Source organism: Artemia franciscana, chromosome 9 (genome assembly GCF_032884065.1).
Source record: "Artemia franciscana chromosome 9, ASM3288406v1, whole genome shotgun sequence".
NCBI lineage: Eukaryota > Metazoa > Arthropoda > Branchiopoda > Anostraca > Artemiidae > Artemia > Artemia franciscana.
The window spans coordinates 43,122,278-43,138,608 of NC_088871.1; the positions used below are offsets into that span (position 1 = coordinate 43,122,278).

The following is a 16,331-nucleotide window of genomic DNA, read 5'->3' on the forward strand; positions in this document are numbered from 1 at the left end:
GTTGTTTTTTCTTCTCAGGGGTGATCATATTATCCCATTAGGTCTAGAAAGTCAGATGAAAGCTCACTCTAATGGTAATGGGAAGTTATTCTATCCCATGCTACTTTTTTCTTAAATTTGTCTGATAAAACTTTGTGATAGCTATTTTGGTCAGCATAGTTGAAAGGCCTGATAACTATGTCTTTGGAGATAACTTGACCCCCCACAGCCCCTAGGGAAAGGTCTTTAAGTTATAACATTTACCCATTGTTTATGCATAGTATTTGTTATTAGGAAATATGCATGCCTTTTTTGAGAGGGCAGGGGAGGAAAAATTTTCTACTTAATGGGATGTTGCACAGGGAAAATTTTTCATGGAGATGGATGTTCCCAGTGGGTTAAATTTTCATGGGGCAATCATACACTAGGGGAATTTGCCAGTATTCCAATTCAAAATTTCTTTATATATCTTGCTTTCTATTTACTAATTCATTTTTTTTGTGTAGAAATGTTAAGAGTTTGTGTGTAAAAATGTTAAGGGTTAATCCAGGGTAAATTTTTGTCAGTATTGAATTATCCAGAGGATGTTTCTGGGGGGAGAGGGATTTTTCATGGATGTAGAGCCAGATATTCAGGCATTATTTAAAAAACAATCCAAAATTAAATAAAAAACAAGTTTTTTCAACTGAAAGTAATTAGAAACATTACAATTTAAAACAAACAGAAATCATTACATATATAAGGAGTTGCCCTCTCCTCAACACCTTACTCTTTGTGCCAAAGTATAAATTTTGTCCCAATTCTTTAAAATCAACTTCTTAAACACTAGGGTTGTTTAATTAGAATTAGAACAATAAGTTGCTTTTTTGAAAGTGCCAAAAAACTTTAGCATAAAGAGCAAGGTGTTGAGGAGGGGTAACCCCACTCATTAATGGAGTAAGAATTGTTTTCTTAACATGTTTCTTTATGTCCAGCTGGGCTCCTAGGGTTATAATACTGGTTGGCTAATTTCAAGATTTGTACATATAGGCCTATACACTGTAAAATTAGCCATTTGGTGGTATCCCTGAATAGGCCTACTCTATGTCACTCATGGATGTAACTTATGCTTGTTCCAAGCATAATCATGAGCTCTCTCACAAGTCTGATTTAAAGCCCTTAATTGGGGCCTAAAATCACACCTAATCCATGTCACTAGACTACTTAACAAGAGTATTGACAATTAAACTAGTAGCACCCTGTTAATAGGACTAACTAGTTAGCATCCTCTTTCTTTGACATTAATCACCAAATGTGGCCTGAAACATCAAGAAAAAAGTATTTGTGACAAGTCATTAAAGTGAAGGCTAATGCAGTCTTGACTGAGTGTATTGCTATGAATTAAAATGTTTCCATTGAGGCCTTGACAAATGTGACACACTCTTTGACACTGAGTGACCTTTGCTGCCAATATGGATGATTCTTTTGAACATTTTTGTCACATTCAATATGATAATTTTTTATTAGAAACTAATCATGATCATAGAAATGCTCTTTTGTTAGCTGTTTCCTTTGGTGTCTCATTTTCAGAAAATATTATATCTCAGGGCCATTGTCCACTAATCCTTCAATACAAGTTGAAAAAGTGGTTTTTGATGTGGAAGACTGGCTATAAATCCTTGTCAAATCCAGAGGTTATACATGTAAGTGGGAGCAATCGTTTCAAGCCTAAATCTCGCATCTCCAAATATCTTGAACATTTCAAAAGTAAAACAGTTCAAAATAGGGATGAAACCTTTTTTATTGACAGTGAACAGATATAAAATTATTTAACTAGATATTTCAAACACATATACAGTGTTCATCATCAGCAGTAAAACTCCTGATTACTGCTGCTGATTACTTTTACTGCTGATGATGAATACTGTATATGTGTTCAAAATATCCAGTTAAATAATTTTATATCTGTTCACTGTCAATAAAAAGGTTTCATCCCTGTTTGAACTGTTTTACTTTCGTCATGGAAAGGCAGTGTGGTCTTCAAAGTTATCTTGAACATTTATTTTCGATTTACAGCTTAGTCATTTTAACTAGGGATCTCTCATTGGTAGAGTTAAGCTTTGAGAAAAGAGGGGAGATACATCAAGAAAAAAGTCACAAAAGTTGTATCTTGGGTAGTTATATTTATAGACTGGTTGGCTAATTTTAAGATTTGTAGGGGGGGATTAGGGACACTCTACGTGTTGTTGGGGCATGCAGCACCACAGCAACGCGTGGCAGGGGTCAGCTAGTAATTAGCTAGTAAATTCAAATTGGACACCTGGTGGTATAGAGTAGGTAATAGGCCTACTCTATGGCACTCATGGCTGTAACTTATGCTTGTTCCAAGCATAATCATGAGTTCTCTCATAAGTCTAATTTAAAGCCCTTAAATGGGCCCTAAAAGTATACCTAATTCATGTCACTATACTACTTAACAAGAGTAGTGATGATAAAAGTAGTAGCATCCTGTTTATTCTGTTTTCATTGGGCAGCCCCTCTGCAACCTTTATTGCAACAGGTCCCTATTCTGTACTTTTACCTATTTTGGTCTCTAATTTCTTATTTTCTTGTTTTGTAAGCCTTGCTTTGGGCTCTCTGTAGGTACCTTGCTTGCTTAAATGGGCCCTAAAAGTATACCTAGTTATTATCACCCTTGCCTCCCCTGGTGGTCTCTGATCTGTATCCTTTGTTTCAATTGATTTTACAGAATTTTTGAAAACCACTCTTAGTGATTTCAATCAAATAGCTAAAGTATATTTACTAAGGACGTTAAAATGAGAACTTTTTATCACTGTCTGGCTTGATCTTATATCTATTCATGCCCAGAAAGAGGAATTTTCTATAATTCTTCTTTTGGATATTACAAAATCATCAACTTGAGGTGTCACTTGCAAAGTCACACCATTTTTGTCCCATTGGACCATGAAACAAATGAGCAGAAACTCATTCAGTAAATTTTACAATGCTTTTTCTGTTTAAAAAATATTGGCTAGTCCAATGACCAACCAGATTGTTACCTGCAAAAAATCAGGGGTCTTGATAAGGGTATTGAATTAATATTTTAATACACCACATCTAGGTTTTTTCTCTTGTTGTCTGATACAAAATACTTGAATTTAATTTTTGATGATAAAAATTAAGCAATAATTTTTAATACAATACATGGTAAAATAATACATGATATAATTAAGCAATAAAAGTCAGATTTTTAGCATCAGCAGGGAATAAAGATTTTATTGATATATGAATAAAGTTGAAACACCAAAGGGATAAATCGTAACAGTATAATTATATTTTCCAAAAAGTCCTCCCTAAACCGCCCCTAACGCTCATCTCGACCCAAAATTGAAACATTTGGTCCCATTTTAAACAGCAAAAGTGATTGGAGGGTAACCAGCCCCCCCCACTATGTCCATCATTTCCCTAAATACATCCAATCAAAATTTTGAGAGAGCCATTTTTTTAGAGAGATTTTGAGCCATTTTGAGAGAGCCCTAAATACATCCAATCAAAATTTTGAGAGAGCCATTTTTTTAGAGAGATTTTGAGCCATTTTGAGAGAGCCCTAAATACATCCAATCAAAATTTTGAGAGAGCCATCTTTTTAGAGAGATTTTGAGCCATTTTGAGAGAGCCATTTTTTCAGCTTATTTGAAAGATCCAGTAATTATGTTTTTGAAGATTACAACCGTTTTTGAAGATTGGGTGGGGTGAACATAATCACAGCTCATAACCTGTATGCAGGATGTCAAAAGGGCATAACTTGAATATCTTAGGAACAGTTTGGTGTGTGAAGTTCAAACATAGAGGGCTTATTGCAGGGGATGTTTAACTAACCAAAAGAAAATATTTGCATCCTTTTTGCTACTGCTTCTACTCATACTACTACTATTATTATTACGACTTCTACAAGCTATTACTGCCACTAAAGCTAAGGCTACTACTATTAATTTTGCTGCTGCTACTAAAACTAAGGGTACTAAGGCAAAAAATTTGGGAAATATTGAAACTGTATGGAACTAAATTGAAACACACTATGTCCACACAGGTTGTTAAGAGAACATATAAAAAATGTTAAGTAAGAGAAATGGGTTTTAAATTAAACAGAACAGTGACAAAAGTTACAAAAACGAACAACATTTTAAATCATGAAAAAATTCGTAATATTTTGGCTCGATGTCCATGGGAGCCTTTCTCATTGTAAACAAAAAAACAAAAAAAAACTTGAAATAGAGATAAGAAAATAAAATATGAAAACGAAATAGAGATAAGATAAGAAAATCATATATATATATATATATATATATATATATATATATATATATATATATATATATATATATATATATATATATATATATATATATATATATATATATATATATATATATATATATATATATATATGAACATTCCTTTTGAAATTCTTATTTGATAGCAAAAGGCTAGAGTCATAATCTCAGATAATTTTACTCATTCAATAACTGCTTTTCATCCAGTTTACTGCCAATCAATGGTAGTGTCTGTCTTTCACTACTGCAATCAGAAAAGTTATACTTTCTGGAGATCCATAACAATATATTTTTTTTTTTAATAATTTTCTACTGATTTTGTACATATGTTTCTCATTTATAAACTCGTTACCCAATATGTGTTTAAACTTCATAACTGAATATAACGGTATTTCTCCTTAAAAGTTTAAGTCTTGGGCTTTCCTGATTTTTATAAAATCAGATTTAAAACCAATTTGGAATATCAGATTTCATTTTCAATGTCCATGGTACTTTAAAATTAGATGCCACTTTTTGCAAGTTGAAATAATTTGCAAGTGAAATAATCATAATATTTGGAAGAAGCTAAAAAACGGTGTCATGTACCTTGACACCGTTTTACCATGTTTACCTCGTTTACCTTGTCTCTATGTAAGTTTACTCATTTTAAAGTTTCAATGTCTGTTGCTCAATACCAGGCTTTCCCAGGAATGTTTTGATGGTCAATCAGAATCAGGGCCAGCTTAAGTGTTTTTGACATCCTAGACCAAAAATTTACTAGATACCCTTAGAGATAATTCAGCCACTACACTATAGGATATTTAAAATATAGCAAAATAAATCCGCTTTGATTATAAATTCATTACTTTTTGTCTGACAATCAAAATATCCAACAAGTGTTTACACTCCTCAAAAGTAAAAATGACATAGTTTAGTTTTTGTTTCCTGGCTTTTTCTTTTGCAAAATTTTCAACTTAATCCTTAAAGGTCAATGTTTTGTGGCACAAAAATTTCTAGATAACTCAGTTTTTAACAACGTCAATGAGTGTTCTGCACTTCGCTGAGCTGGTAATAGTGTGGTGTTAAATGATTTAAAACTGTAATTTTTTTGCAATATTTTTAACACAGTCAGATTTTAATGCAGATTTTCATCTTTGTTGCTATTTTCATGGTCAATGTAGTGGCATTGAATAAAGAATGAGTAACTTGTCTGCCATTTGTTTTTCTAAGCCACCATATACAGAATAGACGATCTTTGAAGTTTATATGGAGCTCATTTCACAAGAATCTCTTTCTGAAACTCTTTTGTACTCCACATTCCAATTTAGTTTTCTACTAGTTTCACATCCTGCAATATTTAAAACAAGAAAGCAATTGTGTATGTTAATCAAACTCATTTTAAATAGAACTCGTTTATTACCAAATAGAATTAGAGAGCTATTTATAGAGTTAAAGAATTTTAGCATCATCCCCCCTAAATATATCGTCTGGAAGTTTTAAAAATCTTCTAAGAAAGGGTGTTTTTGCTAGTATTATTATCATCTCGATAAACTATTTGTTGCTGAAATTAATTTGGTATGTGTATACTATTTGATTTTTCATATTACCTATACATTTTAGGTGTTTTCATGCTACAAAATGCTTTTTAGGACAACTAAGATTGTCTTTAATGGAGATATTGCAGCTTTAGATGGTAAGTTCAACAGCTATGGTATATTATATATTTGGTTACAATTGGCTTCCTAAGCCTAAATCTATGGATTTGTAGATTTTTACAGTGACGATTAAATGGAAGGAATATTCAACTTAAACATTCATAAATATATTTTTTAATTAGTTAACATGAATGAAACTTGTCTTTGATACAAAATTATGCTGATTTAGTTGTTAAGTGTGGCTTTGAAACATAATGCTTAGAAAAAATGAAGTTGGTAAGGTTGATGTTTTCATTGCTAAGTTATTTTTGGAGGGGGGAGGGCGAGGGGTAACAAACCAGCAATGAAATTATGGGGGTTCATTTCCACAAGAGAAGTACCCCCCCCCCCATTTCTCTACAACAATAGCTTAAATGCCAATATTAGAAAAAACAATTGGTATTATGCAAAGAAGACCTTTTAGATGTGGCTGGCTTGAGAATCAAATCTTCGAATAACCAATGCATGGGATTCTGTCTTAAGAGAACTACCAAAGACTAAAAAGTGTGAAATAAAACTTGTCTCCAAATTAGCTAAAAAGTTGTAAAAAAAAGAAAAAAAAAATCGTGCCACCCAGAAAATGCTAAAGGCTATGTGAAAACCTTACTGTCTGTCCTTATATTTTAAGTTTCAATTTTTCTGGGTAGCAGTAAAAAAAAATCACTTTCCTGTGCAATTAGTAGTTTTTTTTATCAATTTTTTAAAGAGAGCCTTTTTTAAAAATACTTTATTGCGTCTAATTTCTGCTTGGCATACTGGGTCCAGTGTTTGACTCTTGTTTTGCAAGAATGGGTAACAGGCTAGGTACCTGTTCTGGCTAGAAAAAGCCTCGGTAATTGAAACGTTGGACTCAGTGCCCTATTTGCAACCATTGGCTCTTGAGGATCATTATGCTTATCCTGCTTCAAGTTTTTATTCTCCATAGTCACAGCTGTTCTGATTATTTAACCCTAAACCTCTAGTCGAAGTTTCCTCACCCCTGTCACTGAGTAGAGTCAGTATGTAATTACTTAAGGATGTTAAGAATTTTACTTGTGAAATTTGCACAAAGGTAATTTTATTGAAAAGGGCTTAATCTAAGCTCCTCCAACCCTTTTTGAATAAGTATGAAAATTAGAGAAAATTTGGGAAGCATTTTCTATGCTGCCGAAGGGTCAAACTGTCAATGTTTAGACGTAGTTTCAACTAGAGTGACTTAACTTGGTCAAGTCAGCTGGAGCTAACTACCTTAGTTCAGGGTCTAAATGCACTGTAGATCTCTTTCAGTTAGCGAAAAAAAATGAATGTTCCTCTCTCCTCTGTGACTCCACTCTCACACTTCTGTTTTTTGAGCTTGTTGATGTAACAGTTTCAATACCATGCTTGTATACAGATTATTTTGAATCACTGCCATCGAGCTTATTGCTAAGAAAGTACTAGATCAAATAAATTTGGATAAGGGGCTAAAAATATATGTTTTGGATGTGTTATGCTCCTTGAAAAGTCATTTTGTATTCCTAAGAGCTATAAATTTGTCACCTCTGTTTTCAGTAGACTGCTTTATGACTTTGACTTAATTCTCCTGCCGACTTGGTGCCAGCGTGGAGATAACGGGCACTATCTTCCTTTAGGACACCAGTCTTGAGCAGCCGCGCTGTCTAGTTCTTATTTTAATAATTACTGTTCTCAATTTTTTTTTTTAATTTGTATTTCTTTTTATTTTTTGTAGCCTCAAGACAAAAAATTCGAGAAGAATTCAACAAAAATCGATTTCTCAGTGACGAGAAAGCAATAAGGGATGTAAGTTTTATTTTCTTTTGTTAAGGAGTGCTGTACTTCATTTATTATCTTTTTTATCCATCACTACAAAAAAGCGAAAAGACGGAGTGTAACATAATACAAACTAAAAAAGAAAAGAAAGGACAAATACTTAAAAAAAATTATATCAACACTACCGCCGTAGAAGGGACGACCACTCTTGCAACAGTCTTGCGTTAAAATTGTTGGTCTCTTTTTGAATGTCCTTACATGGCTCTGTAACTTTATAAGGAAGGCTAATACATTAATTTGAATCCACAAAAGTAGTCTCAATAGATACGTTGCATAACGAATTTAATAGGACCGAATTTACGTAATGTTACATTTCAGAAACATTCTCCAGAAAGGTGCAACATACAGAATACGTGGCAGCACAGTTAAATCATATAATCCAGCTAAAATCATGTGAAGAAAATGGAGTTTATTTGCCACAATGCTACCATGTGATGCGAAAATTTGGTTTTGCAGGTGACTAACTAAAAACAAGCGGGTTACGCGCATGGAAGTTCTGACGAATAGGCCCAAACAAGTTAACGAAGGCACTGTCTTAACGGTAGTATCACCAAGTCTGATAGATACATTAGTCGAATCTTTCCAATTAAGAAGAACAATCTCGGACTTGGTTTTATTGAAACTAAGAACATTTTTCTGGTATTTGTTAAAATTTTTAAGTTTTCCACAAGGCGCGCAATGATTCTACAAGGCATAAATCTAACAAATTAGACTTAGGATTCAAACCACGAACTGCATTAATACTCAATTTACGATTGCGCCTCTATTTTTACATTATTCAAAAATCGGGGAAAACAATAGACCCCTCTCTCAGCCTCTTATAAAACCGGTAATAAAACATAAATATCACTCAGACCATTGATGTAAATCGAGACCATTAGGTTGCCATTAAAATCAGTAATCGGTAACCGGTGATCGAGGGAGACAATAGATCATTCACTCAGTCTCTTACAAACCAGTAATAAAACATAAATATCGCTCCGATCAGGAATGTAGATCGGGACAACGTGGTTACCATGAAAATCGGTAACTGGTAATCGGGGGAGACAATAGATCTCTCTCTCTCTCTCTCTCTCTCTCTCTCTGAGTCACTTATAAACCGGTGATAAAACATAAATATCACTCAGACCAGGAATTTAAACCGGGACCACAAGGTTACCATGAAAATCTGATACGCTCCAGTCACAGAAGGATTAACTCCTTTTATATGTGGAATACAAAATATATTTATTGGCAAACGAATCAAATACACGGATTATGAATTGATTTTTGATTTTTGGAGATTTTTTAGGTTTTGTTTAATAATTATATTTATAAACATGTATTTATTTTGGTATCTTTTGTATTCTAACAATGTTCATGTGAATAGCAATTTTTGCGATTTGAGAAATTAGGGCCTAGGATATTTAAAAATTAAGAAATCCTAAAAAGCTTTTGCAGCTTCTCAACCATACTTTTTAAGGAAGTTACAGTTTCATTTCTTGTGCTTTTTCACCAGACAAGCTGCTAGTCAAACCGCTTAGGAAATGAATCAGGCAGGGCAGCAGCGCTGCCTAAGGAAAGAAGGATGTTGGTGCAATCCGTTAATATTATTATTATTTATTTATGTTTTAGACCAGGAGATTTTGTATTCAAGGAGCTGTCGTAGGGCTCCTTTGAAAAAGGACTTCGAAAAGGGCTCCTTTGATTGGAAATTGAAAGTTCTAGTGCCCTTCTTAATGGTCAAAAGTGATTGGAGGGCAAGCAGTCTCCTTCCCAACGCCCATCATTTCGTCCAACATATCGAAAAAACCACTAATCGAAATTCAGAGATAGCCATTTTGTTCCGCGTAGTTGAAAGGTCTGGAAATTATGTTTTTGAGGATGACACCCCCCCTCCACAATCCTCAGCGCAATGGCTTTAAGTAATGCCCAAAGGGCATATAAGGTTTTTTATGGAAAGGGTGTTTGTATAAACTCAGGAGGGGGCTCAGTGGATTAGAAATCAGATGTTCTACTGCCCTTTTTAAGTGTCAAAGTGATCGGGGTGCTGCTATCCCTCTCCCACGTCATATTTTCCCCAAATACATTTGCTAGAAATTTTGAGATAAGTCATTTGTTCAAAAAAAGTCCAAAGGTCATATAACAAGGCCTTTGGGGTTGACAGAATCCCCCAGAGTCGTGGGGTAAGAGTTATAAGTTATACCTCAGAGCATGGGAGGCTCTTATGGAATGGGTGGTCGTATAAACTATGGAGCTCATTTGATTGGAAGTCAGTAGTTTTAGTGCCCTTTTAAGAGTCAAAAGTAATTGGAGGACAACCAGCCTCCCCCTCCACCGCCCTTCATTTCAAAGAACACACTAAATCAAAGTTTTGATATAGCCATTTTGTTCTTCATATTTGAAAGGTCTAGTAATGATGTCTTTGGGGACGGTAACTCCCTCACCACCCTCAGGGTAAGGGCTATAGGTTATACTATTTGACCATTGTTAAAATTTTAGGTTTTTATGGAAGGGGTGGTCTCATAATCTTCGGATATGACTCATTCAATTGGTAATCAGAAGTCCTAGTGTCCTTTTTAAGCGTTAAAAGTGATCGGAGAGCAAATACCCCCTCCCCTTCCCCTGTATCCCAAATAGATCCGAGAGAGATTTTGAGATACCTAATTTGTCCAAAATAGACGGAAGGTAAAATAACAAGACCTTTGGGGTTGAAACAACCCCTCGAAATTTGAAGGCGAGGGTTACAAGCTATGCCCCGAAGGCATATAAGGTTTCCATGGAAGGGACAGTCGTTTGAATTCTAGAGGAGGTTGATTTAATTGGAAATTGAAATTTCTAGTTAGCGTAAGAGTCAAAATGACGGAGGGCATCTAGCCCTCCCCCCTCCCGTCGCCCTCTTTTCCCCAAACATATCTGATCGAAAATTATGAGATAGCTTGTGTATTAAAAATAGTCGAAGGAATATATAACAAAGCCTTCAGTGTGGACACAACCCTTCAGTGTCCTTGACGACGATATTTCACTTATGTACTTATGTTTTTTGTGCGTATACAAATGTAGGCTAGCTGATTGAAGGCAACAAGTTCGGCAGTTTTTTATGTTGTGAGAGTTGGTTTGATACTAAAGTACTATTATATCCTGTTTACTGCTATTTTATGCTCCGAAACAACAGCGTTCGTGCATATAGGGTTAAAAAAATGCTATGATGGGAGAATTCTGAAGTAAGCCAATCGGCTTTGTTGTGGAGTTATTTATATAGCCGCCTAATCTCAGAGGCTAGATTATCGTTTAGTGGTAGGTTCTTGTACTTTATACAAGATAAATGATTATAATAGTTATTGACAATTATTTGTAAGCTTCATTTGATGGAGTTGATTCGTTTTAGTTTTTCGTAGTTGAACACCTCGTGTTAGAAGAGAGGTCTCTGGACCTTTTTTAGGAAGAGAAGATCTCCTTATGCTTACAAATGTGTATTTTGAGGCGCAAATTTTCAGGCTTTCCATGACTGTGTGTGATTGAAGATTTATGGTCCGGATGATCATAAATATGTTCTGCAAGGGCAGAGTCAGAATTTTCTGTTTTTTCCACCTTTTAAAAGCGTTCTCAATTGATTTAGAGTGCTGATCTATTCGATCCATAAGCCGTAGATCAGTTATCCCGATAATGCTTACAAATGTGTATTTTGAGGCGCAAACTTTTAGGCTTTCTGTGACTCTGTGTTATTGAAGACTTATGATCCGGATGATCATAAATATGTCCTGCAAGGGCAGAGTCAAAATTTTCTGTTTTTTCCACCTTTTAAGAGTGTTCTCAATTGACTTAGAGTGCTGATCTATTCTATCCGTAAGCCATAGATCATTTCTTCCGATAATGCTTACAGATGTGTATTTTGAGGAGCAAATTTTCAGGCTTTCCGTGACTGTATGTGACAGAAGGTTTTCTTGGAGTTGAAAATATCCAAAAGTGCAGTTCATGGTTTTCTTTATTTATGGGGAGCGAAATCTTTTGGCCTGGTATTTGTTCCTCTCCCTTGTATACAGTTAGGGTTTTTAGTTGATCCTACTCTTTGTAATTGTCTCAGTTGCCTTTTCATTAACGGAAATGAAATTAAAGTGTTGTTATTTTTTTAGCTTTTAAAAGTTGGTCGAGATGCGGACGAATTTTTAAGAAGGTGCATTGTTCAGGCTGAAGAAGTAAAAGAAAATCATTATGGTAAGTTCTCGAAATGCTTAGGCACTGTATATTTATATCTTTTAGCATTCATTGATTATGATCTTCAAAACAAATGTTCAGATTTTGCAGTAGTGACAAAAGAAACACCTTTGTGCCTGGCTTTGAAAATAACTCAATAGCGATTCTCTTTAGAATCAGTAAAATATAAACAAAAGAAAATTGAAAATAAGAGTATATTCCCTCCGCCATTTTCATATAATTTAAAACCGTATCCAAAATATGTTTGGCTAGAAATAAAAAATTCTTGTTGACAGATTTAAGGCCTATTCAGTAGCATTAGAGAGTTAATTTTAGAGGCAAGGATTACATACAAAACAGACATTTTCTAATTGTTATTTAATGCATGAGTTAACTTCAAAATCTTGTTGGACCAGGGATGTGTCCTCTTGATGGATTATAGCAACTTTAATTTTCTCAACATTTTTTGAAAGTGGTTGTCAATAGAATGATTATTATATATGCCGAAGAATGAAAGTACTTGACTTACTTGACTTAATGCTCTAGCCGAAATGCTTCCGGCGTCTAGAGTGATACTACATGGTGCCTCCATTTAGACTGGTCTCTTGCAAGGATGTGGACATCCTCCTGAATATTTGCCATGGCTAAGAAGGCACCTGTCGTGTCCTTCCATCTGGTTGGGGGACGACCTCTTGGGTGTTTCCCGCCGTGTAGCACGGGATCAAAGTCAAAAATCATTCTTGTGGGAGTGTCGGGGGGCATACGAAGGAGATGTCTGTACCAGCGTAGTGTTCGTTGGGCCAGTCGGACTGAAAAGGGCGTTTGAGCAGTTAACGCCACGAGGTTCTTGTTGCTAACAAAATCGTGCCAGCGTAGTCCTTTAATGCGGCGAAAATGTTTTGTTTGGGCTATATTAACGGTGCTAAGCACAGACTGAGTGGCTGGCCAGGTTTCGGCTCCGTAAAGAAGCACGGATCCCACCGAAGCATTGTATATGCGCATCTTGGTCCTACGGCTGATAAAAGGTTTCCTCCAAAGGGCTCTTAGTCTTCCCACTACTGCTGAGGCTTTGGCAATTCGGTGCATTAGATCCTTGAGGATTGATCCGTCATTTGAGAGGATAGAGCCAAGGTATTTAAGTTCCTCAACAATCTCAGCTGGTTTGTCACCGACCATTTGGACTGGCTGGGGACGTGGTGAGTTACGGGGTTCAACAAATATCACTTTTGTCTTCTGCCAATTAATAGACAGCCCTATCTTTAAGGCTTCATCAGCAAGGATCTGTTGGGCTTCTGTGAGCTTCGACGGTGAATCGGAGACAAGAGCAAGGTCATCGGCATAGTCAGCGTCTGAAAGTACTCTATAGCCGTAATGTAACCCAAACTGGAGGCGGTTTATGGTCCAAATCATAATGTAGTCGATGACACAATTAAATAGCTCTGGAGTAGCAGCACAGTCCTAACGGAGTCCAGTATTGATTTCAAAAGATGGGTTGCGCCTGCCATTGACTTGCACGCATCTCTCAGTCCCTTCTTGGAGCCGCTCGAAAAGGTTGCAGTACTTCGCTGGTAGTCCCGTTGTTTTTAGTATGAGCCAGAGTGATTGTCGGTCGACAGAAATGAAAGCAGCCTTGAAATCCACAAAGGCAACATATGCTTTTTGTTGAAATTCTCGAGTCTTTTCTATCAGCTGCCGCATTGTGAACATTTGCTCCACGGTAGACCTTCCCGGCATGAAGCCAGACTGTTGGGTTCTTCGTTGGCTTTTGAGGAAAGTGGTACAGTGGTCCAAGAGGGTCATAACGAAGAGCTTCCCGGGCACAGAGAGGAGTGTGATGCCACGATAGTTGGAGCAGATTTTGTGACTGCCTTTCCGTTTCCAGAGAGGCAGAATGATGCCCGCTCGCCAGTCTTTTGAATCCATTCTGTACGAAATACTATGGAGAACAGTACTTGGAGCCAGAGAAGGGTCGCTGCCCCACCATATTTCAGCAGTTCTGCAGGGATACCACAGACTTCTGGGGCTCGATTGTTTTTCTTCCGTTTCAGAGATTTCAGGATTTCTGTAGAGGTGAAAGGGTGTTGCACACTTTCACGTTGGGCCTCAGGGGTGCTAGATGCAACTTGAAGGAGGTCAGGGTCGGGCTGGCTAACACAGTCCATGTTTAGAAGTGAAGAGAATTGATCGTTCCAGGCAAATAGTTGAGCGCTCTCGTCAGTGAGAATATTTCCATCATTAGATGTGATAGGGCCTAGGGAGGATGGCTTTCCATCTGTAAGACCCCTTTGTATAGAGCGCATTTGTCACCCTTTCTGGCGGCCTCCTCGAGATCGGCGGCCTTTTTCATGGTGAACAGCTTTCTGTCTCTGTGGAGGAATTTATTTCTTACGCCGTTTAGACGTCTGTAGGTAACCATGTCCTTCGCTAGGTGTGCTTTGTGACGCTGTTCAATAACATCTAGAGTTTCCTGCGATATCCAGGACTTTTTCTGGGCTTCAGACGACCGATAGTACTTTCGGCCGAAAGCAATACGCCGTTTTTGAATAGTTGCCACGCTTCTTCAGATTCAGAAATTTGACCAAGACTGTCAAAACGGTTTGAGATGGAGACCGCATAGACCTGGCGCGTGTTGGAGTTTGCGAGATTGTTCAGGTCTAATTTGGGGGACGGTGGTCACTTTTCTGGGCTTTCAGGTGTAGTCAAAGCTTAGAGACGACAAGCCTGTGGTCGATGTTTCCCAATTCTGCACTTCTGTAAGTTCGGCAATAAGTTATAGAGGAACGCCAGCGTCGGGACACGATTATGTAGTCTAACATGTTTCTTGTTCGTCCGTCATTGCTATACAAGGTATATTTGTGAACCTCTTTCCTTTGAAAAAGGGTGTTGGTGAACAAGAGATCGTGCATGTTGCACAACTGAAGGAGCCTTAGCCCATTGTCGTTCAAGCAGTCGGGTGTTACAGGTCCTAGAACATTGTTCCAAACGCCGTCTGTATCTCTGACAGTGCCGTTGAAGTCGCCAAGAAGGGTTAAAATATCATGAGGGTATACTTTTGCTAGGATGCTAGACAGCTGGAAAATAATATTAATAAATAAACTATATTGGAGAGTTCTTTATTTCTGAAATAGATTTGATCTAGGCTCTATTTTTGTTATTAGTATAGCTTAGGGGGGGGGGATTTAGCCCATTTCTTACATGAATTTTTTTTTTCAGTTTGTCTTAAAGTAGCTGAGGTTTTCGCTTCGTTTAAAAAAGGCGATAAAGATAATCCAAATAATTATAGGCCTATTACTATTTTTTCACATGTTTCTTAAGTCCTTGAAAAAATAATAAAGATTACATTTACTTCTTTTCTGGGAAAGAATAATTTGTTTTCCCTCTCAATCAGTTTGGTTTCTTGCGTGGTAGGTCGCTGCTTTCCATAATTCCTTATCACATGCTATGGATGATAGTTATTTGGCGGCAACTCTATTTTTGACATTAGAAAAGCTTTTGATGCAATAGAACATGTAATTCTTTTTGATAAGTTGGAAAATATAGGAATTCGTGGAATAGCTCTTGATTTAGTGAGATCTTATTTATTAGAAAGAAGTTTTACAGTCCAAGTTGGTGAGGAATCTTATATATTTCCTTTAGAAAATGTAGGGCTTCCACAAGGTTTTGTATTGGGGCCATTACTTATTTTGATATACATGAATGACTTTCCAAACTGCATGCCTTCGGACGATGAATTACCAATTTGTTCGCAGATGACACAGCAATTAGTTTGAAGGTGAGCAACGAGGAGGGCCACAGCTTAGATATACAATATAGTTATGAAAACTCGATTTATTTTTGGGACACAGTGCGCGGTAGCGATGCTAGCGACTGGAAAAGGAAACTGGCAGTCTGAATCTAAAAGATGGGAGCAATTGGACAAAGCAAAACAAAATTGCGTTCCCTCCTATGGTGTTATAGTACAATCTAGGAGGCGCCAAGTTCAGAGCTCTGTACCAAAAGCTTCTCATGGGCAAGATAGGAGTATTTATAACTCTATTATATATCTAAGGTGTGGAGGAGGACCTACGAGGGGCCCTCGAAACTGTTGCTTTTATTGTAAATTCTTTGTTTCATTATGATCGACTAGTACCTAACCTAGAGAAGTCGGAATTCTTGATTTTCGGGAGAGGTTTGAGAGCAGTAAAGCGTGTGTCATTTAAAATTATCAGTATTGGAACTTCCTCCATAAAAAGAGTGGAAGTATTTAGATATTTAGTTATCTACATTGACTCAACTCTGTCTTTTAAGTTGCATATCAAACAGTTTGTGGTAAGGAGCGACCCGGCTCAATAGTAACCGAAACTCTAAAAAAATGGAATTTTGTACCAATAGTTACATCAAAAGA

General features: G+C 36.6%; 1 protein-coding gene across 1 annotated transcript; it reads left to right on the forward strand.

The window, feature by feature from the left end:
- Window positions 1-1,029: 1,029 nt before the first annotated feature.
- Window positions 1,030-11,968, forward strand: LOC136031447 (complex III assembly factor LYRM7-like; the record flags this gene model as incomplete). The annotated part of the gene is given in 4 exon segments (XM_065711042.1): window positions 1,030-1,661; window positions 5,892-5,964; window positions 7,674-7,744; window positions 11,887-11,968. Coding segments are annotated over 4 exon segments (457 nt in total), but the record flags the coding sequence as incomplete, so codon positions are not given.
- Between the last annotated feature and the right edge of the window lie 4,363 nt (window positions 11,969-16,331).